At 44.5% G+C, this 22,025-nt stretch overlaps 1 protein-coding gene across 2 annotated transcripts in view; it reads left to right on the top strand.

The window, feature by feature from the left end:
• LOC144610097 (vinculin) overlaps window positions 1-22,025 on the top strand; it is a 103,604-nt gene that overhangs the window by 16,848 nt on the left and 64,731 nt on the right. For both annotated transcript variants that reach the window (XM_078428638.1, XM_078428639.1), the window contains exons 2-4: window positions 8,374-8,444; window positions 14,148-14,298; window positions 21,832-21,940. In XM_078428638.1, the coding sequence (XP_078284764.1) occupies window positions 8,374-8,444; window positions 14,148-14,298; window positions 21,832-21,940 (331 nt within the window). The remainder of the gene's footprint in view (window positions 1-8,373; window positions 8,445-14,147; window positions 14,299-21,831; window positions 21,941-22,025) is intronic.

Genomic DNA, 22,025 nt, shown 5'->3' with positions numbered 1-22,025 from the left:
GGTGGCTCTAGAAATAGTGGAAGCATTGGAGATCATTTTTCAATGTTCTATAGATTCAGGATCAGTTCCTGTGGATTGGAGGATAGCAAATGTTATCCCACTTTTTAAGAAAGGAGGGAGAGAGAAAACGGGTAATTATAGACCAGTTAGTCTGACATCAGTGGTGGGGAAGATGCTGGAGTCAATTATAAAAGACGAAATTGCTGAGCATTTGGATAGCAGTAACGGGATCATTCCGAGTCAGCATGGATTTACGAAGGGGAAATCATGCTTGACAAATCTACTGGAATTTTTTGAGGATGTAACTAGGAAAATTGACAAGGGAGAGTCAGTGGATGTGGTGTACCTCGACTTTCAGAAAGCCTTCGACAAGGTCCCACATAGGAGATTAGTGGGCAAAATTAGGGCACATGGTATTGGGGGTAGGGTACTGACATGGATAGAAAATTGGTTGACAGACAGAAAGCAAAGAGTGGGGATAAATGGGTCCCTTTCGGAATGGCAGGCAGTGACCAGTGGGGTACCGCAAGGTTCGGTGCTGGGACCCCAGCTATTTACGATATACATTAATGACTTAGACGAAGGGATTAAAAGTACCATTAGCAAATTTGCAGATGATACTAAGTTGGGGGGTAGTGTGAATTGTGAGGAAGATGCAATAAGGCTGCAGGGTGACTTGGACAGGTTGTGTGAGTGGGCGGATACATGGCAGATGCAGTTTAATGTAGATAAGTGTGAGGTTATTCACTTTGGAAGTAAGAATAGAAAGGCAGATTATTATCTGAATGGTGTCAAGTTAGGAGGAGGGGGAGTTCAACGAGATCTGGGTGTCCTAGTGCATCAGTCAATGAAAGGAAGCATGCAGGTTCAGCAGGCAGTGAAGAAAGCCAATGGAATGTTGGCCTTCGTAACAAGAGGAGTTGAGTATAGGAGCAAAGAGGTCCTTCTACAGTTGTACCGGGCCCTGGTGAGACCGCACCTGGAGTACTGTGTGCAGTTTTGGTCTCCAAATTTGAGGAAGGATGTTCTTGCTATGGAGGGCGTGCAGCGTAGGTTCACTAGGTTAATTCCCGGAATGGCGGGACTGTCGTATGTTGAAAGGCTGGAGCGATTGGGCTTGTATACACTGGAATTTAGAAGGATGAGGGGGGATCTTATTGAAACATATAAGATAATTAGGGGATTGGACACATTAGAGGCAGATAACATGTTCCCAATGTTGGGGGAGTCCAGAACAAGGGGCCACAGTTTGAGAATAAGGGGTAGGCCATTTAGAACGGAGATGAGGAAGAACTTTTTCAGTCAGAGAGTGGTGAAGGTGTGGAATTCTCTGCCTCAGAGGGCAGTGGAGGCCAGTTCGTTGGATGCTTTCAAGAGAGAGCTGGATAGAGCTCTTAAGGATAGCGGAGTGAGGGGGTATGGGGAGAAGGCAGGAACGGGGTACTGATTGAGAGTGATCAGCCATGATCGCATTGAATGGCGGTGCTGGCTCGAAGGGCTGAATGGCCTACTCCTGCACCTATTGTCTATTGTCTATTGTCTATTAATGTATATTGTAAATAGCTGGGGTCCCAGCACCGAACCTTGCGATACCCCACTGGTCACTGCCTGCCATTCCGAAAGGGCCCCATTTATCCCCACTCTTTGCTTTCTGTCTGTCAACCAATTTTCTATCCATGTCAGTACCCTACCCCCAATACCATGTGCCCTAATTTTGCCCACTAATCTCCTATGTGGGACCTTGTCGAAGGCTTTCTGAAAGTCGAGGTACACCACATCCACTGACTCTCCCCTGTCAATTTTCCTAGTTACATCCTCAAAAAATTCCAGTAGATTTGTCAAGCATGATTTCCCCTTCGTAAATCCATGCTGACTCGGAATGATCCCGTTACTGCTATCCAAATGCTCAGCAATTTCGTCTTTTATAATTGACTCCAGCATCTTCCCCACCACTGATGTCAGACTAACTGGTCTATAATTACCCGTTTTCTCTCTCCCTCCTTTCTTAAAAAGTGGGATAACATTTGCTATCCTCCAATCCACAGGAACTGATCCTGAATCTATAGAACATTGAAAAATGATCTCCAATGCTTCCACTATTTCTAGAGCCACCTCCTTAAGTACCCTGGGATGCAGACCATCAGGCCCTGGGGATTTATCAGCCTTCAGTCCCATCAGTCTACCCAAAACCATTTCCTGCCTAATGTGGATTTCCTTCAGTTCCTCCATCACCCTAGGTGATGGTGTCGTGGTACACCAGTCATTGAAGGTAGGCATGCAGGTGCACAGGCAGTAAAGAAAGCGAATGGTATGTTAGCATTCATAGCAAAAGGATTTGAGTATAGGAGCAGGGAGGTTCTGCTGCAGTTGTACAGGGCATTGGTAAGACCACACCTGGAGTATTGCGTGCAGTTTTGGTCTCCTAATCTGAGGAAAGACATTCTTGCCATAGAGGGAGTACAGAGAAGGTTCACCAGATTGATTCCTGGGATGGCAGGACTTTCATATGAAGAAAGACTGGATAGACTCGGCTTGTACTCGCTGGAATTTAGAAGATTGAGGGGGGATCTTATAGAAACGTACAAAATTCTTAAGGGGTTGGACAGGCTAGATGCAGGAAGATTGTTCCCGATGTTGGGGAAGTCCAGAACAAGGGGTCAGAGTTTAAGGATAAGGGGGAAGTCTTTTAGGACTGAGATGAGAACGTTTTTTTTCCACACAGAGAGTGGTGAATCTGGAATTCTCTGCCATAGAAGGTAGTTTAGGCCAGTTCATTGGCTATATTTAAGAGGGAGTTAGATGTGGCCCTTGTGGCTAAAGGGATCAAGGGGTATGGAGAGAAGGCAGGTACAGGATACTGAGTTGGATGATCAGCCATGATCATATTGAATGGCGGTGCAGGCTCGAAGGGCCGAATGGCCTACTCCTGCACCTACTTTCTATGTATCTATGTTTCTGGATAGAGACAGTGCAGGCCCAAAAGATAAAATTCTAAATTAGGGCACGGCCAACTTTGAAGGTATTAAACAGGAACTAATTCAATCAGATTGGAGCAAGTTGTTTGGAGGAAAAGGAACGTCAGGACAGTGATATGTTTTTAAAAGTGTGTTGGTAAGAGTCCATGACATGCATGTTCCTGTCAGAGTGAAGGGCAAGGCAAGAGGCCGTAAGAAAGCTTGGTTGATGAGAGGAATTGAGGCTCAGGAAGCATGGGGCAGCTGGGATCAAGTGGATTCATCGAGGAGTTTTGGGAACAGAGGAGAAAGCTAAAAAGGAAATCTGGAGGGGAAAAAAAGAGGACAGGAGGTAAGGTCTCAAGGTCATGAGTGATAGGAGCCTCATTTGGCCATTCGGCCCATCAAGTCTACTCCGCCATTTATTCATGGCTGATCTATCTCTCCCTCCTAACCCCATTCTCATGCTTTCTCCCCATAACCCCTGACACCTGTACTTATCAAGAATCTATCTATCTCTGCTCTGGCAGATAAATATTAAGGATAATCCCAAGAAACATTATATACATAAGCATGATAGTATGCTCTGGAAGGTTAGATAGCATGGGATCCAAGGAGAGATAGCTGAATGGATGGAAAATTGGCTTCATGGAAGGAAACAGGGTGTTGGGGCAAGGTTTCTTCTCGGACCAGAGGCCTTTGACTAGTGGTGTGCCTCAGAGTTCGGTGCTGAACTTGTTACTGTTTGTCATCTATATCAATGATTTGAATGTGAACATACATGGCATGATTAGCAAGTTTGCAGATGATACAAAAGTGGGTGGTTTTGCAGATAGTGAGGATGGTTGTGAAAAATTGCAGCATGATCTTGATCGATTGGCCACATGTTCTGAGGAATGGTTGATGGAATTTAGTACAGAGAAATGTGAGATGTTGCATTTTGGGAAATCAAGCATGGGCAGGACCAACACAGTGAATGGTAGAGCTCTGGGGAGTATTGCAGAGCACAGGGATCAGGTGCTTGGTTCCTTGAAGGTGGAGTCGCAGGTAGATAATGTGATCAAAAAAACATTTGGCACACTGGCCTTCATCAGTCAAGAGCTTTGAGTTGGCGGGTCATTTTGCAGTTGTATAAGACGTTGGTGAGGCTGCATTTAAAGTATTATGTTCAGTTCTGGGCGCCATGTTACAGGAATGATGTTGTCAAGCAGGAAAGGGTCCAGAGAAAATTTACAAGGATGTTGCCAGGACTAGAGGGTCTAAGCTACAGGTAGAGGTTGAGTGGACTGGGACTCTATTCCTTGGAATGCAGGAGGATGAGAGGTGATCTTATAGAGGTGTATAAAATCATGAGAGGAATAGATCAGGTAGATGCAGAGTCTCTTGTCCAAAAGGGATAGGTTTAAGATGAAGGTGAAAAGATTTAATAGGAATCTGAGGGGTACCTTTTTCACACAAAGGGTGGTGGGGGTAGGGGACAAGCTGCCAGAGGAGGTAGTTGATGCAGGGACTATCCCAACATTTGAGAAACAGTTTGACAGGTACAATGAATAGGAAATGTTGTGTGTTATTCCTTGCAAGGAAAAATCACGTGGTTAAAGTGCACATTTTCAGATTTTAATAAAGGCCATTTTTATATATTTTTGTTTCACCATTTAGAAATTACAGCAGTGTTTATACGTAGTCCTCTCCCCCCCCCCCCCCCCCCCTTTCAGGGCACCATAATGTTTGGGACACAGCAATGTCATGTAAATTAAAGTAATCATGTTTAGTATTTTGTTGCACATCCTTTGCATGCAATGACTGCTTGAAGTCTGTGATTCATGGATATCACCAGTTGCTGGGTGTCTTCTCTGGCGATGCTCTGCCAGGCCTGTATTGCAGCCATCTTTAGCATATGCTTGTTTTGGGGGCTAGTCCCCTTCAGTTTTCTCGTCATCATATAAAAAGCATACTCAATTTGGTTCAGATTAGGTGATTACTTGGCCACTCAAGAATTGACCATTTTTTAGCTTTGAAAAACTCCTTTGTTGCTTTAGCAGTATGTTTGGGATCATTGTCTTGCTGTAGAATGAACCACCGACCAGTGAGTTTTGAGGCATTCGTTTGAACTTGAACAGATAGGATGTGTCTGTACACATCAAAATTCATTATGCTACTACCATCAGCAGTTGTATCGTCAATGAAGATAAGTGAGCCAGTACCTTCAGCAGCCATACATGCCCAGGCCTTAACACCTCCACCACAGTGTTTTACAGATGAGATGGTATTCTTTGGACCTTGGGCAGTTCCTTCTCTCCTCCATACTTTGCTCTTGCCATCACTCTGATATAAGTTAATCTTCGTCTCATCTGTCCACTAGACCTATTTCCAGAACTGTGGTTCCACTTGTAAGTACTTCTTGCAAACTGTAACCTGGCCATCCTATTTTTGCTGCTAACCAGTGGTTTGCATCTTGCAGTGTAGCCTCTGTTTTCTGTTCATGAAGTCTTCTGTGGACAGTGGTCATTGACAAATCCACACCTGACTACTAAAGATTGTTTCTCATCTGTCGGACAGGTATTTGGGGTTTTTCTTTATTAGAGTTAATTCTTCTGTCGTCAGCTGTGGAGGTCTTCCTTGGCGTTCCAGTCCCTTTGCAATTAGTAAGCTCACCAGTGCTCTCTTTCTTCTTAATGATGCTCCAAACAGTTGATTTTGGTAAGGCTAAGGCTTGGCTGATGTTTCTAATAGTTTTATTCTTGTTTCTCAGTCTCACAATGGCTTCTTTGACTTTCATTGGCACAACTTTGGTCCTCATGTTGATAAACAGCAATAAAAGTTTCCAAAGGTGATGGAAAGACTGGGGGAAAGACTAGGTGCTGAGAGCTCTCTTATACCTGCATTAAGGAGGCATTTAAACACACCTGAGCAATTACAAATGCCTGTGAAGCCATGTGTCCTGAACATTATGGTGCCCTGAAATGGGGGGTCTATGTATAAACACAGCTGTAATTTCTACATGGTGAAACCAAAATGTATAAAAATACCCTTTAATAAAATCTGACAATGTGCACTATAACCACATGTGATTGTTTTTTCTATTACAAATCTTAAATTGTGAGGTACAGAGGCAAATAAATAAATGATGGGTCTTTGTCCCAAACATTATGGAGGGCACTGTATCTTTGGCATAAACCAGCATCTGCAGTTCCTTGTTTCTTGATCAGAGAGTACTATGTACAATGGACCAGTAGGTAGAGCAAAGGGGATGATTCAGAGTGCAGAATATAGTTCTCAGCATTGTACAGCATCAGTTCCATAGACAAAGTCCAAAGTCTGCAATGGGGTAGAAGTGAATCGGGAAGTACCCTAGCTCTGGAAGGACCATCCATAAACATGCGATCTAACCTTCCAGAGCAGCCAACCATGTGAAACCTTGTCGAATGCCTTGTTGAAATCCAGCAGTACAACATCTACTGCTCTGCCCTTAACCTTTTTGGTCACATCTTCAAAAGACAATCAGATTCAGGAGACATTTGTGAGATTGTGAGCAACAGTGCAGTGCAATCTAGGACAAAATGATACAAGTCAATATAAATAGTTTCAAAAAATGTAAACTGCATGATAGGTTGCCTTTGCAGGTGTTTTAATTGAAGTGAGTTTATTCACTGGTTCAGCAATCTATTATTAGTAGGCGTGTTATGAGTTGCTTAGGTGCTAAATATTATGGTTCCCTTTTTAAACCTATTCCACTCTCCTGTTTAGAATCTCTTTAAAACCTTTATCAAAAAGCATTTATTTTACCATCCAATGCTAATTATCTTTCCAGTTGGACATCAAATTTTAGTGATTACTAGACCAAGTGGACCCGTTGGGCCCATTCCTCGTAGAGGGGGGAGAGGGAAGGGGAGAGGGTGTGAGTGAGTGATCCCTGGACCCAAAGCCTCTCCTGTATTGTAGCACCCTCAACCCCCCCCCCCACTCAATTCCCCTTATCCCCCTCCTCCCCCCACTGTCCCACTCCATCCCCCCTACCCAACCCCATTTACCCCTTGCCTATTCTGAATAGCTGGAAATGCCTTGTTATTGCTGCTGCAGACTTCATTAAATAATATCTAACCTTGTAAAATCCAGCTTGCATTGATGTCAAAAATGGAGCATGGGTTGTAGCAAAAAGGTCACAAAGTGCTGTACATGTGCTCGCTTGCTCGTTCACTCAGTTATTGTACCTTGTTTTTCACTTAGCCAGCCAATGGATCTAGAATTTGTCAATATAGCTTGTGATGTTCAGGATACTCACAATGGACATTTTTTTAACATAAGAGAGAGTGGGTTTATGGAACAAGCTGCCGGAGGAGGTAGTTGAGGCAGGTACTATCGTAATGTTTAAGAAACACTTAGACAGATACATGGCTCGGATGGGTTTAGAGTGATATGGGCTAAACGCAGGCAGGTAGGATTAGTGTAGATGGGACATGTTGGTCGGGATGGGCAAGTTGAGCCAAAGGACCGGTTTACAAGCTCTCTGGCTATAATAATAGATCCTTCTCTGGGAAGGGCATGTAAGAGTTGCCATGCTCTGGCACCATCTTGCATTTAAAAGCAAATACAGATGGGTGGAAGGAAGCCTGGATTGTTGTTTATTTTAGAGATACAGTGCTGAAACCGGCCATTCGGCTTACTGTGACCGCACCGACCAGCCACTCCGGCACACTAAAACTAACCTATACCCATTAAGTCTCTGAATGCATTCAAGAGAGAGCTAGATAGAGCTCTTAAGGATAGCGGAGTCAGGGGGTATGGGGAGAAGGCAGGAACGGGGTACTGATTGAGTATGATCAGCCATGATCACATTGAATGGTGGTGCTGGCTCGAAGGGCCAATGGCCTACTCCTGCACCTATTGTCTATTGTTTATAAGGCCAATTTTACATTTATACAAAGCCAATTAATCTACAAACCTGTAACTTGGAAGGTAGGAAACTGGAGATCCTGGAGAAAACCCACGCAGGTGAGGAGGAAAACATACAAACTCTTTACAAACAAGCACCTGTAGTCAGAATCGAACCCAGGTCCCTGGCGCTGTAAGGCAGCAACTCTATCGTTGCGCCACCGTGTCACCGGATGATGAGAGGGTCAGGAAAAAGGCATGGGCTAGGTATAAGTAGTTGGGATCAAGTGTATTCCTGCAGAAATTTAGGGGACTGAGGAGCACAATGAGTACATTTCAAAATAAAAATGATTGATGACCAATATTATTGCACACAGGTTGATTAGCTAAGATATGCCTGAAATTATAACTTGGAGTCTGTACTTAATGTGTCAAATATTAGTCTTGTTCCACAGTGGTCATGTTCAAATATTACATTTGGTCTGTTGAGATTATGCGTGGTGATAAGTGTACGCTGAATATTTAAAAGAGACTATATTGATTTTAGGTTGGGAAGGAGACGGTGCAGACTACCGAAGACCAAGTCATGAAGAGGGATATGCCACCAGCCTTCATTAAGTATAAATTTATATTCATTTAAGTAAATTTGTAGAATAACTGCTAATGCACAATATTGTAATGCACAATTACTAACTAGTGCTCCGATTAAGTCATGTTATAGTTTTAAATGCTACTAGACCAAGTGAACCTGTTGGGCCCAAACCTCTCCTGCATTGGTGCAGCACCCTCTCCTCCCCCCCCTCCCCATCCCTCTTCCCCCCCCTCTCCCCCTCCACCCCACCATTATTCATATTGTACACCATTATTCATATATATATAATAATAATAATGCATTACATTTATATAGCGCTTTTCTAAACACTCAAAGACACTTAGTACAAGGTTTACTAAAACATAAAAGAAAATAAATAGATAAATAAGTAAACAAAGAGAAAAGGAAAAAGAAGGTGAGGTAACGGTCAGTGATTGAAGGCAGTGCTGAACAGGTGAGACTTCAGTGATGTTTTGAATGTGGTGAGTGAGGAGGAGTCTCTGACGGTTTGGGGTAGTGAGTTCCAGAGTGTGGGAGCAGCGATGGAGAAAGCCCTGTCCCCCCAGGATCTGAGTTTGGTCCGGATGGGGGGGGACAGGAGGTTTGCAGCAGCCAAATTTGACTTGATTTGACAGAGCGGAGGTTACGGGTTGGAGTGTGTCTGTGGAGGAGGTCAGTCAGGTAGGATGGGGCCAGGTTATGGAGGGCTTTGTAGGTCATGAGGAGGATTTTGTACTGGATTCTCTGGGGGATGGGGAGCCAGTGGAGCTTGTAAAGGACGGGGGTGATATGGTCACGGATCGGGGAGTGGGTGAGTAGACAGGCAGCGGAGTTCTGGATGTGTTGATGATTTTTGAGGGTGAACCATAGAGGAGGCTGTTGCAGTAGTCCAGACGGGAGGTGATGAAGGCATGGATGAGGGTTTCAGCAGCTGTGGAGGAGAGGGATATATATATATATATATATATGTATATGTCATCTGTATTATATCAAGCTGCTAACGACTATTAGCTGCCTTTGGCATAATCGTACTGATGGCAATTCAATACTTGAATTGCAATTTCATCTTTATCTATTTTTTATACAGCGTTTTTAACTATTCTTGTCCCCAAAACCCTGTAGTTATTTAGTTACCTACCAGGCTTAGGGTCATGTGATAGGAGCAGAATTCGGCCATTCGGCCCAGCAAGTCTACTCCGCCATTCAATCATGGCTGATCTATCTCTCCCTCCTAATGCCATTCTCCTGCCTTCCCACATAACTCCTGACACCCTTATTAATCAAATCTATCTCTGCCTTAAACATACCCATTGAATTGGCCTCCACAGCCTTCTGTGGCAAAAAAATCCACAGATTCCCCACCCTCTGACCAAAGGTATTCCTCCTCATCGCCTTCCTAAAGGAATATCCTTTAATTCTGAGGATGTGACCTCTAGTCCCAGACTCTCCCATTAGTGGAAACATCCTCTCCAAATCCACTCTATACAAGCCTTTCATTATTCGGTATGTTTCGATGAGGCCCCCCTCATTCCTCGATAATGTGTCTAGGCTGGAATAGTGTTTAAGTAGCGAGATAAAAGTGAAAGCATAGATGTCAAGCATTTTTAAGTTAAGGAGTAAGGTAACAGCACAATATTGTAAGTATAGAATTCAAAAAAGGCCAGTTGCAAGTTATATTCCAGTTAAGGGAAGAAAGACCTTTTATAGTCCATAAGCAGAGCTGGATAGATTGTACCAATCAGATAGCATATACACTGCATAAAATGTGTTGACCAAAGCAGTAGCACTACAACACTCCCCAGAGCCCAACCATTCCTTGTGTAGGTCTTGCCCTTGTAAACCCCATTCTCCTGCCTTCTCCCAATAACTCCTGACACCAGTACTAATCAAGAATCTATCTATCTCTGCCTTAAAAATATCCATTGATGGCCTCCACAGCCTTCTGTGGCAATGAATTCCACAGATACACCACCCTCAGAGTAAAGAAATTCAACCTCCTCTCCTTCCTAAGACTATGACTTCTAGTCCTAGACCCACTTGTGGAAACACCCTCTCCACATCCACTCTATCCAAGCCTTTCACTATTCAGTAAGTTTCAATGAAGTCCCCCCTCATCCTTCTAAACTCCAGCAATTAGAGACCCAGAGCCATAAACGCTCAAGATATGTATGTTAACCCACTCATTCCTGGAATCATATTCGTCGACCTCTGAACCCTCTCCAGTGCCAGCACATCCTTCCTCAGATAAGGGGCCCAAAATTGCTCGCAATACTCCAAATGCAGTCTGACAAGCGCCTAATAAAGCCTCAGCAACAATCCAGGCATCATTCTGGTAAACCTCCTGCACTTTCCAAAGTCTCCACATTCATCCTATAATGAGGCGACCAGAACTGCATGCAATACTCCAGATGTGAACTAGCCAAAGTTCCATAACTTCCTGCCTCTTATACTCAAAACCCCAAACAATAAAGGCAAGCTTACCATATGCCTTCTTTACTGCTCTATCTAATTGTGTTGCCACTTTCAGGGAGTAATATACTTGGACCCCAAGACCCCTCTTTACATGAATGATGTTAAAAGTCATGTCATTAATTGTATCTGTATACTAAACCAAGTGAACATGCCAGCGTAAGTTTAAAAGGTAATTAAAAAACTTTAAAATGTCTATAACTTTAAAAATATAAGACCAATTTGAATGAAACTTGCATTAAGGTGACCCCAGGACAATGGTGAGTAAGGTGGGCCTAAAATTGTTGTGTTATCATGTGATGGGCACAAAAAATAAGGCATGATCATCCAGGTGGAGCAAACAAACAGAAAGGTTTAGTTATATATATATATATATATATATATATATATATATAGATATTGGGACAGTTCATGGAAATGCTGAAAGTCCTAAAGTGTATGAAGATAGATAAATCTCCTGGGCCTTATCAGATATATCCAAGGATACTGTGGGAAGTTAGAAAATAAATTGTAGGTGCCTTGCTAAGATATATGACTCATCGTTAGACATGGATGAGGTGCCGGAAAACTGGAAGGTGGTTGCAGAAGGCTGCAAGAAAAAGCCTGGGAATGACAGACTCGTGACCCTAACATCTGTGGGAGATAAGTTAACAGAGAGGTTTCTGAGGGATGGGATATATTTGCATCTAGATAGACAGGGGCTGATTAGGGACAGTCAGCATGGTTTTGTACGTGGAGATTTTGTCTTCCAAATCTCTCTTAAAGAAGTAACGAAAAGGTTGATGAGGGAAAAGCTGTTCATGTTGTCTATATGGCCTTCAGCTAGGCATTTGGTAAGGGTCTGCATGTTCGGCTGCTCTGGAAGGTTAGATTGGGATCCAGGGAGAGCTAGCCGACCAGCTTGAGAATTGGCTACATTGAAGAAAACAGAGAGTGATGGTATAACATTGTTTTTCGGACAGTAGGCCTGTGAGATGTGCCTTTGGGATCAGTGCCGTTTGTGGTTTATGTGAACAATTTGAATGAGAATGTTGAAGGCATGATTCGTATGTTTGCAGTTGACACTAAAGTGGGTAGTATCGTAGATAGCAAAGATGGTTATTAAAAATTACAGCAGGATTTTGATCCGTTTTGTAACTGGGCCGAGGAATGGTCAATGGAGTTTAATGCAGTTAAGCGAGAGGTGTTGCACTTTGGGAGTCAAACCAGAGCAGGACCTTCACAGTGAATGGCAAGGCCCTGAGGAGTGTGGTAGAGGTGATGGATCTTGGAGTGTAGGTACATATTCCTTAACAGTAGCATAACAGGTAGATACGTGGTCAAAAAGGCTTTCGGTAGATTGGCATTCATCAGTCAGGGTATTGGGTGTCGAAGTTGGGATGTTATGTTACCATTGTACAAGATGTTGGTGAGGCTGCGTTCAGAGTGTTGTGTTAAGTTTTGGTCACCTGCGATAGGAAAGATGTTGTTAAGGTGGAAAGAGTGCAGAAATGGGGGAGCCCAGAACCAGAGGCCACAGTTTAAGAATAAGGGATAAGCCTGTTAAAACGGAGATGAAGAAGAACTTTTTCACCCAGAGAATTGTGAATCTGTGGAATTCTCTGCCTCAGAAGGCAGTGGAGGCCAATTCTCTAGATGCTTTAAAGAGAGAGTTAGATAGAGCTCTTAAAGATAGCGGAGTCAAGGGATATGGGGAGAAGGCAGGAATGGGGCACTGATTGTGGATGATCAGCCATGATCACAGTGAATGGTGGTGCTGGCGCAAAGGGCCGGATGGCCTACTCCTGCACCTATTGTCTATTGTATTCACCACCCCTCTTCTCACATTGGTTCCAATTTTGCCTGACTGTTGACTCTTATCCCTTTTTAAACTTTCTGTCCTATTACTTCTAGAGACTTCAGTAACCTCTCCTGCACTTTCCTTCCCTTTAACTTATAACATAACATAACAGTATAACAAAACTTTATTGTCATTCGGTATAAATACTGAACGAAATTTCAGCAGTCACAAGACACAGCAAAAAAAGAAAAGAACACAGGACACACGACCCCAACACAAACATCCATCACAGTGACTCCAAACACCCCCTCACTGTGATGGAGGCAACAAAACTTCCCCTCTCTTCCCCCCGCACCCACGGACAGGCAGCTCGACCCCTACCGAGGCAACCGACACGCACAGCCCCCGCAAGAGGATGGAAGGCCCCGCGGCCGAGCCGCCCCGGGCACCGAAACGTCCCGCGGCTGCACCGGGCGATGTTAAGTCCAGCGGCCGAGCCGCACCGGGCACTGAAATGTCCCGCGGCCGAGCCGCGCTGGCGATGTTAAGTCCAGCGGCCAAGCCGCGCCGGGCACTGAAACGTCCCGCAGCCGAGCCGCACCGGGCACCGAAACGTCCCGCGGCCGCACCGGGCGATGTTAAGTCCAGTGGCCGAGCCACACCGGGCACTGAAACGTCCCGCGGCCGTGCCGCACCGGGCACTGAAACGTCCCGCGGCCGAGCCGCGCTGGCGATGTTAGGTCCAGCGGCCAAGCCGCGCCGGGCACTGAAACGTCCCGCGGCCGCACCGGGCGATGTTAAGTCCAGCGGCCGAGCCGCACCGGGCACTGAAACGTCCCGCGGCCGAGCCGCGCCGGCGATGTTAAGTCCCGCAGCCGAGCCATGCCGGGCGATGGAAGGCCCCGCGAGCGAGCTGCGCCCCGGGGAAGAGACCTAACAAAAGAAAGGTTTCCCCCGCCCCACACCCCCCCCACACCCCACCCCCCCACCACACATACACAGCCAAAAACAGAAACAAAAACCATCCCAACACCGACACAAACAAAAAAAAGACAAACAGACAAACAGACTGCCAGAGAGCCGCAGCCAACTCCTCCCTTCATCCATACATTTCCATAATTAGCATTGCAAAGCAAAGGTGGTTAAGACGAATTGTATTGGTGGGTCTGGAGTCAGTTTGAAACCAGACTGGTAAAGGTGATAGATTTTCTTTCCTGAAAATGTCAGGAACAAATGGGTTTTTGTGATCATCTCAGTTTCATGAAGATTATATATTTAATCCTAAATTATTCATTTATTTTTATTTAAATTTCTCAGCTGGTATTGCGGGATTTGTGTGTGTCTGGGGATCATTGATCAAAACTCTGACTCCTGAGGATTGAATTACTTATTTAACGTTTAAGTGTCTTACGCAATTTGTAGTTCGTTGTTCATAGTGATGTTTTGAAAAAAAATTAAAGTCCCATTTTGCTGTTTGCAGGGTTGAAAATGCCTGTACTAAATTGATTCAGGCTGCACAGATGCTGAAAGACAATCCATATGCGGTACCTGCTCGTGATTATCTTATCGATGGTTCAAGAGGTATTCTTTCTGGAACTTCAGACTTGCTCTTGACATTTGACGAAGCAGAGGTAAGTTTACAAGACGAGTTCATTGTCCAATGGATAAACTCAGAATGGTAAAGGTACAAGAAAAATCTTAATTGCAGCAGCATCAGATTCATGTAGACTCGGGAAACACACAAAATTAGTTTGTATGTAAATTATATATTAATTTAGTTCAAAACCAAATTAGTTATGTCTTAATTGGTGGGGCTAAGACTTCTGTGAAAGATCTTTTGAATAATATGCCTGTAACTGCCAGTTTGTGACCAGAAACGGCTTCTTGCCACGAGTCATCTCAGGCTGGCAAATCTGTCAGTTGAATCTGCTCTGATTAGCTGGCACAAAGACAGCGAGCCAATCAAAATCAATATAAGTCTGCCACTCGGTGAAAGGAAAAGGAAAGTTTTTATTGATTTAATTAGTTTAAATGACCTAAAAATGTTCACTTATTACCATTTTCAAAATTGTGCATGTCAAAGATCTTCATTAACAACTAATTTAAAGGACAGATCTGCCAATCTGAGGCTGGGTTTCACCACATTCAAAGCAGTTTGTATCACTGGGTAGCATAGTGGGTGGGCTGCCGCCTTACAGCACCCGGAGACCTGGGTTAAATCCTGACTATAGGTGCTGTCTGTACGGAGTTTGTTCGTGAGAGTTTTCTCCGGGTGCTCTGGTTTCCTCCCACATTTCAAAGACATGCAGATTTGTAGGTTAATTTGCTTTTGTAAATTGTTCCTAGTGTGTAGGATAGAACAAGTGTATGGATGATCACTGGTTGGCACAGACCTGGTGGGTCGAAAGGCCTGTTTCCACTCTGTGTCTCTAAACTAAACTAAAGTAAGCGCTGCAGTCTGCCATGCCTCAGGAAAGGCCTTGTGGTGCTCCATCCCCCTCACCTATCTTGCCTATCTTTGGCACACAGGGAGCCAGGTTCCCATTGAAAGAGCATTCTGGGAGAAAGAATGGAGCTCTAGGTGCAGCCATCTAGCACACATAGGAGTAAATTTGCCATAGTGGTGGGAGAGAGGCTGTGTTGAGGTCAAATGTGAGTCTCTGGCTCAAGTTCTCGGCGAGGAAGCTGAGGCCAGGAGGCTATCAGAGGCAGTTAGGTACTGTCTGCTCTGCTCTAGTGTGTGAGTTGTTTGTTTTTTAAATATCTCTCTCCTTGGTTCAGTTGCAGTGGTGATGGCAGATAAGTTGGTTCGTTGCTCCTCCTGCAGCATGTGGGAAGTCAGGGAAACTGCTGGTGTATAGAAAGAAACCGCAGATACTGGTTTAAACCGAAGATAGACACAAAATGCTGGAGTAACTCAGCAGCTGATGACTACACCTGTGGGTATTGTGTCCAGGTGCAGCTCCTTGTAGACCACGTTAGGGAACTGGAAGTGCAGCTGGATTTCCTCGGGACCATCCACGAGAATGAGAGCTTGGACAAGACGTATAGCAAGGTTATGATGCCCAAGGTCCAGGAAGAGAGAAGTGGGTGGCCACGAAGAAGGGAAATAGACAAGGAGTGCAGGTGACCATCCCCCTTCAAATGGGTACACCCTTTTGAGTACTGCCGGGAAGGGGTGACCTTTCAAGGTTGAGCAGCGGTACTGGGCAGGGATGTAGCACCGAGGCTGGCACTGAGGCTCAGCGGGGAAAGGTAACGTCAAGCACAGCCATAGTGGTAGGTGACCTTTTAGTTAGCGGTGCAGATAAATTGTGTGGCAGCAGTTGAACTCCAGGATGGTGTGCGCCCTGGTGCCAGGGTCCAGGGTGTCTTGGAGCTGCTGCATGACATTCTCGAAGGGAAGATGGACAGCTGGAAGTCATTGTGCATGTTGGCACAAATGACATAGGTCAGAAAAGGAAAGACGACACAAAATACTGGAGTAACTCAGCGGGTCAGGTAGCGTCTCTGGAAAGAAGGAATGGATGACGTTTCGGGTGGAGACCCTTCTTCAGACTGATGTTAGGGGAGGGGGCGGGGAAAAGATAGGATGTCGTCGGAGACAGGAAGACTAGTGGGAGAACTGGGAAGGGGGAGGGGATAGAGAGAGAAAGCAGGGAGGTTCTGCAATTCGAGTATAGGGAGTTAGGAAAAAAGATGAAAAGCAGATGAGATTACTACTCCAGTGTAGTAATCTCTTGATTGCTTCCAGTGCCATGTACTAGTGTGGGTAGAAACAGGAAGGTAAGGGGAGATGAATGTGTGGCTGATGAGTTGGAGCAGGGGGCAGGAATTTAGATTTCTGGACAGTTGAGATTTCATCTGAGGCAAAGGGATGAGTTGCACCTTAACTGGAGGGGGACCAATGTCCTAGCAGGCAGGTTTGTTAGTGCTACACTAGAAGGAATTTATAGAGTGCCTATGAGAATGCTTCTTAGAGCAGCTTGTAGTCAAACCTACTGGGGGGAAAAGCAATTCTGGATTTGGTATTGAGTAACGAATGAGATGTGATTAAGGAGCTTGAGGTAAATGAACCCCTTGGAGGTAGTGACCATAATATGATAAAATTCAACCTGCCATTTGAAAAGGGGAAGATGAAATTGATGTGTCGGTACGAATGTTGAGTAAAGGTAACGACAGAGGCATGAGGAGGGAGCTGGCTAAAGTTGATTGGAAAGGGATCCTAGTAGGAATAAACGTGGAGCAGCAATGGCAGGAGTTTCTGGGAATACTTGGAAAAGGTTGGGTCTTTTTATCCCAAAGAGGAAGAATGATTTTAAAGGGAGAATGAGGCAACTGTGGCTGACGAAGGGAAGTCAAAGACAGCATAAAACTAAAAGAAGGCACAATGTTGCAAAGATTAGTGGGAAGCTAGAGGATCGAGAAGCTTTTAAAAACCAACAGAGAATAACTAAAAATGCAATAAGAGGGAAAAGATGAAATCTGAAGGTAAGCTAGCTAATAATAAAAAAGAGGATAGCAAAGGTTTCTTCAGATGTGTAAAGAATAAGAGAAAGGCAAGAGTGGACCTTGGACTGCTGGAAAATTACGGTGGAGAAGTGATAATGAGGGATAAAGAAATTACAGATTGGGAGAATGGACTAAGAAGTGGCAGATGGAATACAGTGTGGCAAAGTGTGGAGTCGGGCATTTTGGTAGTTGGAATGAAGGTGTAAACTATTTTCTAAATGGAGAGAGGATTCAGAAATTACAAAGGGACTTGGGAGTGCTCGTGCAGGATTCCTAAATCCTGTTGAATCGATAGTAAGGAAGCCAAAGGCAACATTAGCATTTATTTTGAGAGGACTAGAGTATAAAATCGGGGATATAATGCTGAGGCTTTATGAGGCACTGGTCAGACCACATTTGGGTATTGTGAGCAGTTTTTGGCCCCATATCTGGGGATGGATGTGCTGGTGTTGAAGAGGGTCCAGAGGAGGTTGATCCCGGTTTGATTGTGTTTACATATGATGATTGTTTGATGGCACTGGGCCTGTACGTGCTGGTGTTTAGAAGAATGAGGGGGACCTCATTCAAAACTACCAAATAATGAAAAGCCTGGGTAGAGTAGATACGTGGAGGATATTTCCACTAGTGGGAGTCTAGGACCAGAGGGCATAGTCTCAGAATAATAGGATGCATCTTTAGAAAGGAGATGAGGATGAATTTCTTTAGTCAGAGGGTAGTGAATCTGTGGAATTCATTGCCACAGATGGCAATGGAGGCCGTCAGAGAGTAACAAATTCTTGATTAATAAAGGTGCTAAGAGTTATGGCGTGGAGGTAGCAGAATGGGGTTGAGAGGGAAGATTAAATCAGCCATGATTGAATGGCGGAATAGATGCTGGGCGGAATGGCCTACTTCTACTCTTATGACTGCTGAACGTAAACTAGTTGGCACAGGGGTGGGGTACTATACAGGACCAAGGCAGATGAATGGCTGGAAATCTTTATAGATGGTGATGAAACAAAGTTTAGTGGACCAGGAAAGCAGGGCATGAGGAAGGACTGTTGGGTTGAACTGTACTTATTTTAATGAGAGGCTTGACTGGTGAGGCAGATGAACTCCGGGTCAGATAGTTATGAGACGTTGTAGCCATTACAGAAATCTGGTTAAGAGATGGACGGGACTAGCAGCTTAATGTTCTAGGGAACAGATGCTTCAGGAGAGATAGAGGTAGGAGTAAAAGGAGTATTCTGAAGGATGAGATATCCATGCATTTAAATGGACAAGGGTTGACAAGGGATTGTTTTGTCATGGGAGATCGTGACTCATGATCGTGACTCTGCAGCAGCAATAACTTGGCATTTCCAGCTATTCAGAATGAAAGGGGTATGAGTGGATTATATCTTTGTAAAATTAAACAGAAGTTCAAGATACGTTCCCTGGTTAGCCTCCTCGATGATTCTCCGAATCATTCCGTCTACGCCGCATCTGTGCCCGGGATGAGGTGTTTCATACTAGGGCATCAGAGATGTCCTCATTCTTCAGGAAACGGGGTTCCCCTCTTCCATTATAAATGAGGCTCTCACTAGGGCCTCTTCTACATCCCGCAGTTCCGCTCTTGCTCCCCCTCCCCCATTCGTAACAAGGACAGAATTCCCCCTTGTTCTCACCTTCCATCCCATCAGCCAGCATATCCAACAAATCATCCTCCAACATTTCCAACACCTACAATGGGACCCCACTACTGGCCACATCTTCCCATCTTTTCCCCTTTCTGCGTTCTGCAGAGACCGTTCCCTCCGTAACTCCCTGGTCCACTCGTCCCTTCCTACCCAAACCACCCCATCCCCAGGCACTTTTCCCTGTAACCGCAGGAGATGCAACACCTGTCCCTTTACCTCCCCCTCAACTCCATCCAAGGTCCCAAACAGTCTTTCCAGGTGAGATAGAGGTTCACCTGCACCTCCTCCAACCTCATCTATTGTATCCGCTGCTCTAGATGTCAACTTCTTTACTTTGGCGAAACCAAATGCAGGCTCAGCGATCGTTTCGCTCAACACCTTAAACATTTTGTTCAAGATGGCCGCGCCGTTGTGTTTGGCTGCCTGCCACTGTATGTTTCTTTTTTTTTCCTAATCAGATGTGCAGCACTTTGGTCAACGTGGGTTGTTTTTAAATGTGCTATACAAATAAAATTGACTTGACTTGACTTGACTTCACTCAGTCCGCCTTAACCAACCCGATCTCCCGGTGGCTGAGCACTTCAACTCCCCCTCCCACTCCCAGTCTGACCTTTCTGTCATGGGCCTCCTCCAGTGCCATAGCGAGGCCGACCGGACATTGGAGGAACAGCACCTCATATTTCACTTGGGCAGCTTGCAGCCCAGCGGTATAAACATTGACTTCTCCAACTTTAGATAGTTCCTCTGTCCCTCTCTTCCCATCCCCCTTCCCAGTTCTCCCTCTATCTTCCTGTCTCCACCTATATCCTTCCTTTGTCCCGCCCCCCTGACCTCAGTCTGAAGAAGGGTCTCGACCGAAACGTCACCCATTCCTTCTCTCCAGAGATGCTGCCTGACCTGCTGAGTTACTCCAGCATTTTGTGAAATAAATACCTCCGTATCATTCCAGTCAGAGACCTTTTATTTACATAGTAAATTTAACATGGAAAAATGTTTCAAAGCAAAATAATTAGTAACATTTGATGTCCAACCGGAAAGATAATTAGTAATGGGTGATTAAAATAAATGCTTTTTGACAAAGGTTTTAAAGAGATTCTTAACAGTAGAGTGGAATAGGTTTAAAAAGGGAACTATAATATTTAGCTTCTGAACAACTTATAACACGCCTACTAATTCCTGTTGCAAAACATACTTGGCTAATAAATTACGATTATGATTATCACTAATAATAGTGTAGGAAAATAATTGCAGATGCCGGTACAAATCGAAGGTATCACAAAAAGCTGGAGTAACTCAGCGGGTCAGGCAGCATCTCAGGAGAGAAGGAATGGGTGACGTTTCGGGTCGAGACCCATCTTCAGAATAATAATAGATTGCTGAGCAGCTGAATATAATTCACTTCAATTAAAACTCCTGTAGAGGCAATCTATCATGCAGTTTAGATTTTTAGTAACTATTCGCATTGACTTGCATCTTTTTGCCCAAAATGACACAGCATTATTGCTCACAGTCTTACGAATGTTTCCTGAATCTGATTGAGTTTTTTGAAGATGTGTCCAAAAAGGTTGATGAGGGCAGAGTGGTAGACGTCTATATGGATTTCAGGCATTCGACATGGTTGGCTGCTCTGGAAGGTTATATTGCATGGGATCCAAAGAGAGATAGCTGACTAGATAGATAATTGGCTTCATGGAAGAAACAGAGGGTGATGATGGAAGGTTATTTTTTGAGTTGGAGGCCAGTGACTAGTGGTGTGCCTCATGGTTCGGAGATGGGCCCGTGGCTGTTTGTCATCTAAAATTTGGATGAGAATGTTCAAGGCATGATTGACAAGTTTGCAGGTAACACAAAAGTGGGTGGTATTGTAGCAGGATCTTGAATGGTTGAGCAGGTGGCTGAGGAATAGTTGACAGAATTTAATCCGGAGAAGTACGAGGTGTTGCATTTTGTGAAGTCTAATCAGGGCATGACCTACACAGTGAGTGGCAGGGTACTGGGAAGTGTTATAGAGCAGAGGGATCTAGAAGTGCAGGTACATAGTTCCTTGAAAGTGGTGTCACAGGTGGATCGGGTGGCTAAGAATTGAATTTAATTTATTTGTCATTCAAAAACAAATTTGAACGAAATGTCGTTACCATACAGTCATAACAATGAAAAGCAAACAAACACACAATTACATAAATTTAACATAAACATCCATCACAGTGACTCTCCTCCAGGCACCTCCTCACTGTGATGGAAGGTAAAAAAAGTGTTATCTCTTCCTTGCTTCTTCTCCCGCGGTCAGGCAGTCAAACTGCTGCGTCAATGCGATTGAGGCTCCCGATATTGAAGCCCCTGCCGGGTGATGGAAGATCCCGCAACCGAGCTGCGCCAAGCGGTGAAAGGTCCTGCGAATGGGTGACGTTTCGGGTTGAGGTCCGTCCTGAAGAAGGGTCTCGAACCGAAACATCGGCCATTCCTTCTCTCCAGAGATGCTGCCTGTCCCGCTGAATTACTCAAGCATTTTGTGTCTACCTTAGTCTTGTAGAGGTGTCAAAGATCATGAGAGGAATAGATAAGGTAAATGCACAGTCTTTTACCCAGAATAAGGGAATCAAGAACCAGAGGACATGGGTTTACGGTGAGGGGAGAAACATTTAATAAGAATCTGTGGGGCAACTTTTACAGTAAGGGTGATCGGTATATGGACTGAACTGCCAGAGGAGGTAGTTGAGGCAGGTACTATCACAATGTTTTTGGACAGGGACATGGATAAGATACATTTAGGAAGATATGTGCTAGATGGGATAGGTGGCACATATGGTGGGTCAGATAGTGTAGAAGGGCATGTTGGTTGGTTGTGGGCAAGATGGCACAAAGGACCTGTTTCCACGGTGTATGACTCTATGACTTTGATCATGACTTTTATGTATGTCATTGCATGCGTTAATGCCTAAAATTATATGTTGTGCTAAATTTTGTTATGTTTTTATTAAAACAATTTTATCACAGGTCCGTAAAATTATTCGTGTATGCAAAGGTATTTTGGAATATCTTACGGTTGCTGAAGTTGTAGAAACAATGGAGGATTTGGTGACTTACACCAAAAACTTGGGTCCAGGTAAAGAGTTCTATTTCTTTGGATGTTTATAATGTAACAAAAGCAAACTGAGCTTCATTTCAACCACAGTTTTGCAGGGATTGTG

Source organism: Rhinoraja longicauda, chromosome 35 (genome assembly GCF_053455715.1).
Source record: "Rhinoraja longicauda isolate Sanriku21f chromosome 35, sRhiLon1.1, whole genome shotgun sequence".
NCBI classification, from domain to species: domain Eukaryota; kingdom Metazoa; phylum Chordata; class Chondrichthyes; order Rajiformes; family Arhynchobatidae; genus Rhinoraja; species Rhinoraja longicauda.
Note: the sequence above shows the minus strand (reverse complement) of the source record. Positions and strands in the feature narration are given on the sequence as shown.